Source organism: Embiotoca jacksoni, unplaced genomic scaffold, assembly GCF_022577435.1.
Source record: "Embiotoca jacksoni isolate LCO1_2020_lvr unplaced genomic scaffold, fEmbJac1.0.p SCAF_20, whole genome shotgun sequence".
NCBI classification, from domain to species: Eukaryota; Metazoa; Chordata; class Actinopteri; family Embiotocidae; genus Embiotoca; species Embiotoca jacksoni.
In genome coordinates, this window is record NW_027185341.1 from 4,922,970 (window position 1) to 4,937,903 (window position 14,934).

General features: G+C 42.1%; 2 protein-coding genes across 2 annotated transcripts; one reads left to right on the forward strand and one right to left on the reverse strand.

The window, feature by feature from the left end:
• The first annotated feature begins 589 nt into the window (after window positions 1–589).
• rhot2 (ras homolog family member T2) lies at window positions 590–10,832 on the forward strand. Its single transcript, XM_069155793.1, has 20 exons — window positions 590–765; window positions 1,830–1,888; window positions 2,409–2,490; window positions 2,649–2,692; window positions 3,271–3,324; window positions 3,434–3,486; window positions 3,805–3,913; window positions 4,098–4,199; window positions 4,310–4,408; window positions 4,497–4,605; window positions 4,706–4,826; window positions 5,059–5,143; window positions 5,268–5,413; window positions 5,543–5,643; window positions 7,110–7,240; window positions 7,370–7,450; window positions 7,542–7,664; window positions 8,277–8,479; window positions 8,699–10,480; window positions 10,564–10,832. Exons 1-19 carry the CDS (start codon window positions 729–731, stop codon window positions 8,814–8,816), a joined length of 1,857 nt encoding a protein of 618 aa, XP_069011894.1. The 5' UTR covers window positions 590–728; the 3' UTR covers window positions 8,817–10,480; window positions 10,564–10,832.
• A 620-nt stretch (window positions 10,833–11,452) lies between these two features.
• h1-0 (H1.0 linker histone) lies at window positions 11,453–12,802 on the reverse strand. The gene has a single exon (XM_069155794.1). The coding sequence runs from the start codon at window positions 12,571–12,573 to the stop codon at window positions 11,986–11,988; it is 588 nt and encodes a 195-aa protein (XP_069011895.1). The 5' UTR covers window positions 12,574–12,802; the 3' UTR covers window positions 11,453–11,985.
• Between the last annotated feature and the right edge of the window lie 2,132 nt (window positions 12,803–14,934).

Consider the following 14,934-nt stretch of genomic DNA (forward strand, 5'->3'; position numbering starts at 1 on the left):
TAAACACCAGTTGATGTGAAACAACGTTATGGCTTGTGTCAATGAGACTATCTTTCCTGCCTTCCTCCCTACATGGAATTGTTTCATATGCAGGTGCTTTTCTGTATTCAACCATCCAGTCCTGAAAAGGAGACTCTCCAGGCCTGAGAATGATTTGCCATTCAATTAAAATAGACATCCAGGTCCAGCACTCGAGCGATTGTCGAAAAGCAGATCATTCCCTTGCAGACCTCTGATACATAAAGCTTTTTTGAGACGATCCAAACTGCATTTTAATGATAGCGGGGATGTGACGGTGAATCTTCATCTGGAACTGATGGGTTTTGGGGGATATCCACAGCACATGTTTAATTTCTACAGTCGTCTGCAGAATCTTTTAAACCAACTCGAGAATTTTTTTTTTTATTATTATTTTTATTTATTTAAGTCCAGTAACAAAGTCTATTAAGGGAACAGATTAACAAGAGACGTCATTGTTAAAATGTTCCATTACACGTTTCGCCCATGAAATCCACCCTGATGGTGTAATGACACCGTTTGTCCAACAGGCGGCGTGTTTTCACGGTCTCCCTCTGTGAACCCGGAACAACATGGTTTCACCTTGGCTGCACGTCGCGGTGGGGAAGGCGCACGCTTGCTCGCAGCTTCGAAGTTTGACATTCAAATGAAAGATAAATGTTTGTGTAGAACCGCCGCGCGTCCAGCTGTTCGTCAAAGAGCGAGGAAACATGAAACAAGACGTCAGGATACTTTTATTGGGGGAACGTAAGTCAGCTGACCGCCGGCTAAACGATGAGCAAACATGAGCCGTTGAAGCTAACCGACTTACTGACTTGAAGCTGAACGTACCTCGGGAACTTCCTGTGTTATGGTGGAGACAGATGTCCTCAAAGAGCACCGATATTTGCCTCTGCGATATCTGCGGCCTGTCAAATTAAAAAAAAAGAAAAAAAAAGGTGTATTTTGCGGGAAGTGGCTGCTTTCTAAATGTTGATTTCCGCCTGCTGGCTCAAGAGTGTTATTGCTATAAAGTTGTAACGGTTAGTTATATAACTGCCGATGGATAATTACCTTTTTTTGTTTGTTTGTGTTTTCTTTAACCGGCCAGCAGAGCAATCATCCACTGAAAGACACATTACACGGGACACGGATGCAACACGGCGTCAAAAGTGTTGTTTAAAAACTCCTCAAAGTTTAGCGTCGGCTGCTTCATCACCGCCGGCAGCAGCAGCGAATAAGATACGAGGACAGTTTAGACAACAAGATTTATAACAACACCAGATTATAAATGTGTGTTTTAAAGGTCATTCAGAGTTAGTTTACTTTTAAGTAAAAGTACCGAGATAAACTCCTCCGTTCAAAACGTCACTGAAGGAACAAGGACGTCAGTTTTATCAGCGAGATGCACCAAAAGGATCAAAAGTAAAAAGTACACGCTGTATTTTACTGCTGTAGTTATTGAACATTGGGACAATTTGAGCCACTTTATAGATCAGTTTGGACCAAAAATACAACAATTGCAGGAACTTTAAAGTTTTGTACTCGAGTACAGTTCTTGAATAATTAGTTTCACAGCTGAGGTTCATTTTAGTGTTTTGTGTTCATTTGTTCTTTTTAACCAGCTGCACCACGATAATCTAATCTCAAATGATAATCTAAAGATTACACAGTCAGCCAACCTGCTAGTACATGTAACTACTTTTACAATAACACCTGTCATCATATGAGCCAGATGTGCTCCTTGAGATTGTGTCCTTCAGCTGCTCTCATCCTCCTCATATATATATATATGTATGTATATGTATATATTATATTTTCTCCTCCAACAGCCAAGGTGGGGAAGACGTCACTCATCATGTCTCTGGTCGGAGAAGAGTTCCCAGAAGAGGTGAGTTGTGAGCACAGCTGTTCAACACTGTGTTTTTGCTCACAGATGATTCTGTTTTTCAATAACCTCATTGTATAAATGTGAAGGCACCAGTGGCCATTACTGTAATATTCTCGCAGTCTATGTATTTGGTCAAAAATATCATTATTTGATTTTGGCCCGGGTGTTTCCTGTGTATTTGACACTTATTTGTGCTGCTGATATACTAATCAATGAATCCAGAACTACCCTGTCATATACTCTGTGGCTTCCTGAGATGTTTTCGTTCTGCTCAGTCCTGTTGTCACGTGAGGCTTCGTGTGATTTCAGAACAGTCATTTAAAAGTAGTTTTATATTACTCAGATTACTGAATTTGAAGTTGTCTAGCCTGTCAGGTCAAGGCTTAATGTTTTTTTCTCCGAACCATAATTTTGTCCACGCTTACTGTGTAATTGAAAATCTATGCTTGTGTTATGGAGGGCTGCAGTCTGATTAAATGATTAAAGGTTAATACAGCATGTGGTCTGCAATCTATAACAGGTTCCACTCAGAGCTGAAGACATCACCATCCCTGCTGATGTGACTCCAGAGAAGGTGCCCACACACATAGTGGACTACTCAGGTAACATGGCGTGCGTGCGTGCGCGTGTGTGTGTGTGTGTGTGTGTGTGTGTGTGTGTGTGTGTGTGTGTGTGTGTGCTTGTTGAATCCATAAATGATGCATGTGGGTCTTTATGACATGGCTTTAAGACTCTTTATGTTTGTCCTTAACCTCAATAGAGAAAGAGCAGAGTGATGAAGTCCTAAGAGATGAGATCATTAAGGTAATTCCACCATACAGAACAAATTAACATAGTTAACATCATACTGTACAACATTAGAGCACCTCTGTCAATTTTATAAAAAAAAATGTAAAAAAAACTAATGCAACCAAGGCTGTTTTGCAATTTAATTAACCCTGATTAAAATATTGAAGTTTGATCCTTAAAAATAAATAAAGTTTTGTGTAAGTTTGGCTGCAAACCAGGCACCAAAAATGTTGCCATAAGTTTTATTAAAACAAAAAGCATGTTTTTGGAAGTTGGTCAAGCAGCCTCTCAGAGTATAACATACTTAGAGAAAAGCTTAACACCCAAAGCTAAACAATACAGAGCCTGATCATTTTCTTTTCTCTGGCTCCAGGCATTTTTGTACTTACATAAACTCTTGCACATTGTATTTGGGCCCTGAATAAATTTTTGCATGTGATTAGACAATCAGTAATTTTTTTCCTGCACATACTTTGAAGTGATAAAGGTATATATTTTCTTAACTTAATGTTGTATCAGGGTATAACATAACAGAGTGGGGTCCGTTTTTGTTGTGAAAGTTATTGTCAGCTTACTTGGTTCATCCCATACAGGCTAATGTGGTGTGTGTAGTGTACGATGTCACCAACGAGGACACAATAGACAAGGTAGTTACCTGCTACTCGACCTATATTGTCTAACACTGTGTTGAATTACATTTGCATTTAGAATACAAACAAACTACAATTGTGTCAGACCCTGCCTTTTATTTTTCAGATCAAAACCAAATGGATACCTTTAGTAAATGGAGACGCAGAGAAAGGGAACAAGTATGTATCAGCTGTTGATGGGTGTGTGTTGAATGGGCTCGCACAGTCTCCTGAACTTTGTACTACCTCTGTGTTTGCAAGCAATTTTGTAATCTAGGAGCATGAGCTCCTTCTCGCATTTTCCTAAATCAACCTAAGTAACGTTTAAGCACCTAAATGCTCAAAATGCAGAGAGATCCTTGCATTCAAAAAATATTTGAACCCTGTAAATGTTCAGTTTATGTTGTCCGGCAGAGTTCCACATATTGTGATGTCCGTAAACAACAAATCATGGACATGTTTTACTCAGTGTTATCCTGTCTCTGTTTGTTATATCAGAGCTCCCATCATCCTCGTGGGAAACAAGTCTGATCTGCGCTGTGGGAGTTCAATGGAAACCATTCTTCCCATCATGAACCAGTTCTCTGAGATTGAGACGTGTGTTGAGGTGAAGCTCAGCTCTGTCACACACTTATCCAGTCTGCTGATCTCTCCAGTCTGTACACACCTGCTAACTCTACCATTGAGACCCAGTTGCCTGATTTCACACAAATATTTACACTTTATCTGGCTTATGGATTGCATTGACAGTTGTATCTGAAATATTCCTTGTGACGTTTTTCTTTTTCAAGTGTTCCGCAAAGAACCTAAAAAACATTTCCGAGCTGTTCTACTATGCACAGAAGGCAGTTCTCCACCCAACTGCTCCTCTTTACGACCCAGAGGACAAACAGGTCAGCCATTTTTGTAAATGGATGCCAACTGTGAACCTGTCCGTCCCAGTCCACTTACAGACATATGCATACAAACAAACTAATAAGCAATATCCAATATTTTTTTCCAGCTAAAACCATTATGTGTCCGAGCCCTCAGCAGAGTATTCTACGTTTCTGACCAGGACAACGACCATATCCTCAGTGACGCTGAACTCAACAGCTTTCAGGTACCAGTTAAAATCACATCAACGTGTTTTCTCCGCTATTTCTCATACTTTTTCTTGCTCTAAAAATAAAATTCATCTTTTCATGTAGAAATCTTGTTTTGGGAATCCTCTGGCACCTCAAGCCTTAGAAGATGTCAAGACAGTTGTTTGGAAAAACACCAGCGATGGGGTACAGGACAATGGTCTCACCCTAAATGGTAAAAAAACAATCATGAATGAGAACATGTAACTTTAAACCCTGTTGTTCGAGGGGCCACGTTCAACGAATGGCCAAGTATCACCTCTCTTCTTTTTCAGGTTTCTTGTTCCTTAATACATTATTTATCCAGAGGGGCCGACATGAAACCACATGGACTATCCTCAGGAAGTTTGGTTATGATGACACCCTAGACCTGACTGATGATTACCTTTACCCTGAGTATGTGGAGTGACTACATCCTGTCTGTCAAATATTAAACTGTTAATAGCTATAGTATTTCAGCAGGTTATATTGAAATAGTTGATAGAAACGATCCTGTTCCATGTTTTCTACATAGTTATCTCAGACTTGCTGTATTTGTCCTGTTTCCATTTTGCTTTATGTTGTTTCTCCAGATTAGTCAGGAATGCCGTGTCATCGAAATATCTAATTGTTGTTTTTCTGTTGTAAGACTGCGGGTTCCTGCAGGCTGCACCACCGAGCTCAATCATTTCGGCCGCCAGTTCCTTCAGCAGTTGTTTGACAAGTATGATGAAGTGAGTAGCAGTCGTAGCTGCCTGAGTCACAATGTCACTCTGGACTGTAAAATGTAATGTGAATGCAATCCTCTTGTTCACTGGAAGAGGAAGATTTGAAGAAGTGGTCTGTTTTCCGTTTTAGGATAAGGACTCCGCTCTCTCACCAACGGAGCTCAAGAACCTGTTTTGTGTATGTCCTTACATGCCATGGGGTGCAGACGTCTACATGATCGTCCCAACCACAGACGAGGGCTACATCTCTAATCACGGCTACCTGTGTCAATGGATGTAAGTATCTCACTAAGTCGTTGAGGATTGTGCAATGGTAGGCATGCTGTAGGTTTACACTTTATTGCAATGTCAGGCAGTTCATAGTCTGAACTGTTTCAAGCTCTCATGTGTGCCCTTCACATGCAGGCTTTCTGCATACCTTGATATCCACCGTTGCCTGGAGCACCTAGGATACCTCGGCTACCCAATCATCACTGAACAGGAGTCACAGACTGCTGGGATCACAGGTGTGTGGGTGTCTGGGTGTGGGTGTGGGTGTCTGGGTGTGGTTGTGGGTGTGGGTGGGTGTGAGATTAACTTTGTCAGTCGTAGACAATCTTGACGCAACACGTCAATTAGAAATGTTGAGACTTTTTTTTGACTATAGAACATAACGACCTGTCCATTGTAGCCTCATACTTTAACATACATATGCTTTTGTCCATGAGATGTCAATAAATAGTTCACTTTAGGTCAACCGTTTTTAAATGCATGTCTATTAACACATTTTTGTATGCACAGTTTGAAATATAGTGCACGCTTGGCACACGAAATTAACTGTGTTGTTGTGTGCTTGTTAACTTTAACCCCAAAAATGTGGATTATTGATTTAGTTAGTGATTCATCCTTAGCTAATATGAGGAGATGTAATTCAGCATGCAGGCAGTTTGATTTGTCAGCAAAACCTGAACAAGAATGGAAAGTGTAATTTTAATACGTCTCACTGCTGTTATCCACATACATGCTGGTCTGTGAGACGTGTTGCCCAGTTGACTATAGATGTCACAGAAGCCAGAGAAAGTCTCTATTTCAAAGGGACTGGTTACAGTTTTTAGCTCATGTTACTTCAACAGTGGCAAATCAACTTTTTATTGAGCTGTATTAATGTTCATTGTTATTGTGTTTTATTTTTGGCCCTGATGAGTGGTATCCCTCTAGGGAAGTCAGTGTCAGCGGGTCTCTCTCATGGCCCATCACTTGGCTTGTCAGTCACATATTTTGGTCCTGAAATATCTCGACTCAACAAATGTTTGATGGATCGCCACATTGTGCCACAGATGGGCCGAGCCAAGGACCTCCCGAACCTTTCACGTCGTGCCCAAACAGCTTTGTTTCACAAACTACAATTCAAGACTGATTTAGAGTTTAGTTAAGTCTTGACTGCACCGAGTGGTTCCAGAAAAGCTGAGTGCTACATATCGTGAACTGGCTCCTGTACAGACGATAAAGCTTCTTGATTTTGGTAACGACATGTACTTTCCTGCGAGACCACAAACCTTTTTTATTCTATTTGTCATCACACCATTATTTTGTAATGGCACTCTATTTAGGTTTTATTGAGGATATCTTCGATGGAGCAGCTACCGTTTTTCAGAGATAAACTGGTCAGCTCCAGTCATGTTTTCTAAAAGCTGGTCTGTAGCCTGTTATGTTGTGATTGGTAGCCAAGATAAACCAAATAGTGATGAAACACAAGAGCACAGATCTTTCTCCCACTTCAAGGCTACTAATGGTATTGCCTAGAAAAAAAATAAAACATCAGTTTCTCTTAAAAGAAACGGAAATTTTTCATTTTACTATTCGGTGAGGTAAGACGACCGGTCCAGCAGTGTGCTTGCAGCAAGGCTAATCAGATTTTCCTTGAAAGACTGGCATACAGGTATGTTGGTGCCTTTTGTTTATATTTGTGTTTGTGTGCTTTTTATTTGTGCAGTGACTCGGGAGAAGGAGGTGGACCTGGAGAAGCGTCAGACACAGCGGTCAGTGTTTCTCTGCAAGGTGATTGGACCTCAAGGAACTGGCAAGACGGCCTTTCTCCAGGCCTTTGTGGGCCGCGACGTTGTGGTATGGCAACATCAGCTAGTTTGGAGCTGAATTTGTCACATGTTGCATTGTTAAGCTGTGATAAGCTTCCATTAGTCTCCATTGTCAGCCCTGATTTTGCTGAGTTGTGGCTGTTTTTGGCTTCCATAGAATAAAGGAAATTCCAGCAGTGCCTTCTCCCCACATGTCATAAATACTGTCCAACTCAGCAACCAGGAGAAGTACCTTATCGTAAGTAGCTTCCAAACCGATATTAGTGCTGACCTTTAACCTCTGACGCTGACTTAAGCATGTACGCCACACTCCTCTCTTCCCTATGCAGCTCAAAGAGGTAGACGTGGAGACAGAGTTCCTGAAGGCATCAGACGCCTCCTGTGATGTTGCTTGTCTCATGTATGACACCAGTGACCCCCATTCCTTTGACTATTGTGCCAGCATATACAAGGTCAGTCCCAAAACAGTTAAGAGGAGCATTTAAAGGGTCACCATCGGTGTGTGAATGTACTCCTGATGGCGAGCACCTTGCATGGCAGCTCAGTCTCATTAGCGTGTGAATGAATGGGTGAATGGTAAACAGTGTAAAAAGCGCTTTGAGCCTGATACGGTGATAAAGCACTATACAAGTGCAGACTATTTAATACAGCAATAATTTTCACTTTGCTGCCTTCATGCAATTAGAAAAAAATTACATATGCAATTAGAAAAAGCAAATTTTTGAGGGCGGAAACTTGTCGTGGTTAGAAAATCTTTAATACTAAAGAGAATGTCATGGGAGAGACCATCTTCTGAAGGTGCAAAGAGATCAGGGTTGTTTTAAACTCTAGTTTTATCAGATGAAACCAATTTTTTAAAAAAAGCTCCATGTAAACAATTTGTGATTTTGCTTTCTTACTGTCAATCACGTGAAACACGCAAGCTGTAATGGGTGTCTCCAAAAACATCATACTTATGAATAACAAATAACGGTTGTCTGAATTTTATTAGGACCCCCTTTTAAAAGATAAATTTGCATCTCTCAACTAAACTTTTCCCTCTTCATCCCATTTTCTAAATTCAGCAACACTACATGGAGAGCAACATCCCATGTGTGCTGGTCGCTTCTAAAGTGGACCTTCCTGAAGTCAAGCAGTTCCACGGGATGACGCCAGCAGAGTTTTGTTACAAACACCGCCTACCTCCCCCGCTGCCCTTCTCCAGCCTGTTTCTCGGCTCCACCAGCAAGAACATCTACACCAGGCTCGCCTGGGCGGCGATGTACCCGTACGTTCTAGTTAGAGAACCTCCTGCACTTCATTAAAAATCAGGCTTCACTAAAAACATGGGAAATATAGAGATCATTCTGGGGAAAATATGTTTGAAAACTTTGAATGACGAGAGGTCGTAGGTAGAGATGTAAAAAGCTAAACATCTGTCTTGTTAATATTAGTATCTGCGTTATTTGATATGGCTGACCCTCTTGATTTTTATTTTTTCCTCCAGACACCTGAATGGTTCAGACATGAGCAACACATCCTTCTGGCTGAGAGTGGCGTTGGGCTCAGCTGTGGTTACAGTTCTGGGTTTTGCTATCTACAGAGCCGTTGCCAGACTGAAATGAGCAACAGCGAGCTGGGCGATTGTTTTTTGTTTTTGTCTTTCTTCATTCAACCTGACGCTCCATCCATCAAGACCAAACCTCTGAGACATGATCCAGAACCACTGCAGTCTGAACGACACAAAGTCTTCATCATCTTAGTTTTTACCTTGACGGCTTAAAGGAAACTTTCCATATCTCTGCCATTCAGTGTCTGACCTTTTCATTTTGACGTCAGTTCATCGCAATAGTCCAGGTGGTGGTCGCTTTGTTCCCCATGATGCCGTGCCCAGTTTTTTCTGCCTTATATCGTTGAAACAGGCTAATTAGGGGTTAGCCTGTCTGCGCTTGATACGCAAAGAACTGCTACCGTTTAGTCCACAAAGGTGCTTTATCAGAGGGGTAAAAATGCAGGAAGATAGTGGTGTCAAGTCCACTGCTTTCCCCTCAGTGTAAATGATGAGAGTTTTTATATACATGCTGTGTTTCCTGAGCATATTAGAAAAATGCCAAATTGACAAGACTGAAGAACCACAGGGGGCACGTGAAGCATTTTTAGCAAAGAAGACATCCTAGTTGGCTGCCACTCAAACCCCTGAACAAACAACCCCTTTTCCTTTTGACCAAGACAACGCAGATCCAAGAGGAAATATCTGATTTGCCAAATAACTCCAGCAGCAATGAGTAGTCGTAGCATGTTATTGGCCCCCTTGGACGTACCACTTTGCTTGAGAATTAATCCTTGTATTCAGCTTAAATCTTATTGTTAAATTGTTTTTAACAGTAAGCGCACCCACAGAAATGCAGTGGCAGAGAGAGATTTCTCCTCGTGCATGAAGAAAAAAATTGGTTTGCATTGCATCTGCAAGAAAGCAAGTGATTTGTTCTCCTCTAAAAGAAGGCTAGGTACAATTTAACAGTGAAAAAATGTTAAAGAAAATGTGGTCAAATTTATCTCTCGGCTTCTGTTCACATTGAAATGGGGTTAGTTTTGATTGAGACTATTCACACACACCTGGAATACACTGTGCATACACTTTGACTGTGTTACCTAATCTGCCATTGTGTTGTTTTCCCATCATGAGTCTGTCATGATAATGTCTGTTGTGTTGCTTGACTTAGCTGAGGGCCTGCTGTTTCTGCAGGACCCATTTAAGTGACTTTTAAAGTGCTGTTTTCTTACTGAAAATGAACTGATTTAGATGCTGAATAAAAGACCACCAGACCAGACCGGGTGGGGACTTTTGGCTAAAAGACGTTGTGGGTGTTGGGATGAAAGAGATGTTGTGAATGCTTTGGCAGTTGGTGTTTTGTATTTCTTTGCATCCATTTTTTTCTGGATGATAAATTTTGACTGAAGTTTGTTTTGTTTTTAGATTTCACACATAAGTATCAGACTTCAGAGACCAAAACACACTTTGTTTTGATCTCTGCTACTCTTTCATGTGTCTTGAACTCAAAGGAGGCTTTGTTGTTTAAAATATTATAGACTTGATGCCAAATGAGCTTAGTGTCAAAACCATATTTGTTTTAAGTGAATAGTCTGCTGTTCTATTGAAATCAGATTGCTGTGTTGATGCAACGCCAATTACAGCCCTTTTGCACAGCATCTCAAAAAGCAAGAACAACATGCCTCTGGGAGTGAGGGTGTTCCTCTTTGATTGCTCAGCTAGGAGTCATTTAACAAGGTTGGTTTTATGATCTTACGCCTCTCTACAAGGATAATGAATAACAGCATGGAGGATAATGTGTATGTTATCTTGACTTTCAGCATCAGTTTGACTCCAGCCTTTGCTGCTGCTGCTGCCTCAGTCCCAACTGCAGTGAAGAGGAGTCGCATGTTCCTGCGAGGCACCACAAGATGGCAATGTTGTACATCAGGTGAGAAGCAGGGCAGTGAGCGGTGGGTGTGTCTGCAAAGGCATCTCCTCGGTGGTGTGCGGCCGCTCTGAGAGGAGTATGTGGAAGGGGTTTTGCGTGTAGTTTCATGTGCTAGAAAAACCGAAGTGCTTTACAAATAAAAGACTGCTGTAAATTAAACTTTATGGCCTTCATTCGAGACAGTTCTTAATGGTTCCCTGAGGTATTTGGGCCAGTTTAATTTAAAAACGGAATTCTTAGTAAATTGACCGAGTTAACCACTGCTTAGGTAGCTTATTTCTTGAGGTCACTTTGTTCCCCAATAGAAGCTCTGCATTTTGCATGATCTCACGTCTGCCCCCCTTGGCTATTTGGGAAATGCACGAATTAGTTTTTGATGTAACCTGATAACATTTAACACTACTGCTTTCCTTATGTATTTTCCAGTTCCCATTACATAGTCTAACTTTTAACTTAGTTAAGTCAGTCTGTAACGTAAGTGTCACGATATTTTGTCAGCCCCTATGCGACAGAAAATCATCTCATCAAAGCTTCAGAAGAATGTATTTTTCTGCGCCATCCTGATGCACAATAGCTCTCATTACTTATATTTCGCTTCAAATCATAGTCCATATGCATACATTTAAGAGGAGACAGGCTTATTGTTCTGAGTGATTACATTACATTAAAACCTATTAATCTTTTAGATTAGCGCATAGAAAGTCCTCCGTCCGCTTCACTGACCACTTCTCCAAGTTTTTTACGCACGCGTAAAATGCGCGCAATAAGTTCACAAGCACTTTTTTGTAGAAGATGACGAAGGTTTATTGAATCGCAGTGTAAACAGTCTTTAAAAGGGACTCAACACAGTGGGATGTTTGTATATTATGAGTCGTCTGAACATGAGAAAATATACAGAATGGAGGCTGAATGTCAACTATAGAGCCTTTAGGAAAACCTTGCTGACGTCCACTGCCTATGGTCTGTACATTGTAAAGGCTCAACAATGCTCACCATTGAAACATGTGTATTTTCAGTATGATCCCGTGCACAAACAATAACCATTCATTAGTTTGACTCTATTTACACATTTTCCTCTTCCGCAAGATCCGAATAGTCTATATGCATCCAAGGATCACAACGAAATTAACAGTATTAACGGAACAAAAATGCTCACAATTATTTCTACAGCGTCTTGAGGCTATAGTGCAATGAAGAGAAAACTACTGGTAAAAACAGCATAAGTTTGCATGAGACCTTACAAAAATAATACATATACGAAAACATTTCCTTAAGTATTTACAGTGACTTTGTCTTTCTGTTAATGTCCTTTTTACTTCTTTCTTGCTGGTTTGGCTGCCTTTTTGGGTGTCTTTGCCTTTGGCTTGACTGCTTTCTTTGCTGGTTTTGCCTTGGCCTTGGCTGGCTTTGCTTTCTTAGCCGGTGCCTTTTTGGCTTTCGTTGGTGTCGCCTTTTTCGCCACCTTTTTCACTTTCTTCGCAGCTGCCTTTTTGGGTTTTTCCGGCGTCTTGGGCACCTTCTTGGGTTTGGCCGCCTTCTTGGGTTTGGAGGGCTTTGCTGCCTTCTTTGGTTTGGCAGATACCGCCGCTTTGCTCGGCTTTTTGGAGTCTTCTGGTTTGGTCAGCCTGAAGGATCCGGACGCACCGATGCCCCTGGTGTGGCGCAGCATCCCGGATGCCACCAGCCTCTTCAGGGCCATTTTAATCTGCAAATCGGCATTGTCGCCCACCTTGTAGTTCTTCCTCACGTACTTCTGAATGGACTGACGGGACGCTCCGCTTCGGCTCGCGTCGTGAACAATCGCCGCTTTAATCATGTCAGAGTACTTGGGATGAGAGGTAGGTTTCTTGGGCTTGGACGCCTTCTTGGCTTTGGCTGGAGCTGCCGACGTCTCTGCCATGGTGACTTTCTTTTGAGTAAGTTAACAAACAAGTCCTGGAGGTGTAATTTCACCCGGCTCGTACACTGGAACGTCAGGAAGAGCGAAATATTCGCGCGGCCAAAAATAAAGCTTTTCCCCAAAGTCCTTCAATCAGATAATAAAGCGTATAAAGGAAAAAATAATATTGTTGTTATCCATACAAAGTGACGCGTTAGTACACCGGATCACTTAAGTGTCTTATTCCACAGGCGCTTCAGTGAGCCTATGAAGCCTATCTGCGGACGTGATTGAGAACACCAACTGCCAGCAGCTGATCTAGCGGACTCCATGGAACTGGCGCCGTCCCGTTTGTGTTTCTTCATCCTCCAACTCGTGACAAATATTAAAACCACGGATGAGTACTGATCCACAAAACGTTATGGGCTGATAGTAGAGACATTGGGCTTCACGGTGACACACTTGTTCTCCCCCGTCCGCGCCGGCGAACAACTTTTATTCCAGGAAAACCAGCTGGAAGTAGCGCGTGCCGTGAACAATTTTGCACAATTCGCTTTAAATTGACCCAAACAGACGGAACCTCGGGCAAAATCATCCAATGCATATCGAAATTGAATCTTTGCTTAGTGCGATGCACGCTGTTCGGTCAGTGCAGGATGCCGTTTTTCCTTTTAATACATCGATACATTTTCCCAACTAACACAGTCCGGCCATTGACTTTGAGTGACGTGGTCGAGATTATTTACTGTTAAACCTCGTATAAATTAAATGTCACGATATCTAAGTTGCAGGTGACATTTGGGACGGTAATGTGGGTTTATTTGGGTCGGATCACGGCGGATGGGTTCGCTGTGTTTGCTGGTTTGGGGGCAGAATTGGTTATAACTGTCACTATGGCAGTCGCCACTCGAGCTCTATTGTCAGGAAAGTTGCCAACACCTTCAAAGATCAGGGATTCTGATAGCGGGACATAAAATTGATCACTCTGTTTCTGACAGGGGTCAAAGCTTTGTGGCTGATGTGTGACCAGGTGGGAGTCCAGCTGCAAAGGGGGGACTGCAGCCGAAACCAAAGTCCTTCACTATAGGGCGCAGTGATGGCTTTCTTTTGTTCAGGAACTGGCGCATCAGACCACAGCCAATAACAGGTTAGACATTTGTTTCCCCTCATTATTATGAGGGTCAGAGGGGGTCCAAATCAACAGCAACTTCCCGAAAAACAAACTTTATAATAATCCTGCCAGATAATTTCTTTTTAATTCCAGGTCGTCCCTCCCTGCAACGCCATTTTGATTCCTATATCAAAGTCACAGTCACTGGAGTGGTGCGTTTCTCCTACTTTTGTGGCGTGGTTAGTTATGTGACACTATTTTTTTTTTTTTAGATAATAATCAAATTTTTCCCTTCCTCCACATCAGTGGTGCAAAACACTGCCGGGACAACCAGGCTGCTTATCAGAGAGGAGGACCTCTATAGTGGCAGACTGCTGTAGGATAGAGACAATTTTACATGTGAACTGACCACTGTTATGAAATGTTCATTCTGGTTCATTACGATTATAACTCCCCTGTCTGTTTAGTAGATTGTAAATTATTAACAGTGTCAACAATCACAGATACGTTAACATTTACTCTGGAGAATTTCCCTCTTCCTCCACCTGTGTCTTTGCAGCGAGTTGATGAGTGTGTGTTTGTTAACAAAGTGAGTTCGTGGGTTAAGTGAGGAAGGAGGGACTGCCTGAGTGAAAACTACGAGGGAGGGAGGGAGGGCGATAGATTGAACGAGTGAGTGTTTTTTCTTTCATGTAGCAGAGCTGAGCGGAAGAGGGAGGGAATAGATGAAGGGGTGAGTTAAATGAATGGGTGAGCGTGTGTGGGGGGGGGGAGAGGGGGGGGGGTCCATATCCAACAATATTTATTATATTTATACTCAATAGCACAAGTGGAAAGGTAAATAGACATGGGTGAAGGAGTGAATAAGGCGAGCTAGAGTGACTGAGTGATATATATTTTCATGGATGGCAAATGGATGAGGAAGATAATTGGGCTGTGCGGTGTGCTGATTCTATGCTGACTGTATAAATACTCTGTAATGGTTCAGTATGAGCATGTCTATTGTTTGCGACTCCTATTCGGGCCATGTGCAGGAGGAATAGCTGTGGCGTGTCGGCTTGTTTTGCTATGGAAGTGGTATTGGGTATCCGTCCGCTGTTTCTGTCACCGATTGTCCGGAGGGATGTATTATTGTCTTTGGCCGCGTGTGCCCCGTTAAGGAAGCGGTGCTGAGACGCAGCACCCAAACACTGACTTCTTCCGCCGGTTAGACCACTCCCTTCATCCACCGACAGAGGGACGTCCTCTACACTGACTGGACCCCCGAGCCC

Excerpts from the sequence above, each read along its gene's own strand:
- rhot2 (XM_069155793.1), top strand. The coding sequence starts at position 729 with ATGAAACAAGACGTCAGGATACTTTTATTGGGGGAAC. Across the intron at positions 3,914-4,097 it reads AGATTGAGACGTGTGTTGAG|TGTTCCGCAAAGAACCTAAA; the intron begins GTGAAGCTCAGC and ends TTCTTTTTCAAG. Across the intron at positions 4,200-4,309 it reads ACGACCCAGAGGACAAACAG|CTAAAACCATTATGTGTCCG; the intron begins GTCAGCCATTTT and ends ATTTTTTTCCAG.
- h1-0 (XM_069155794.1), bottom strand. The coding sequence starts at position 12,573 with ATGGCAGAGACGTCGGCAGCTCCAGCCAAAGCCAAGAAGGCGTCCAAG.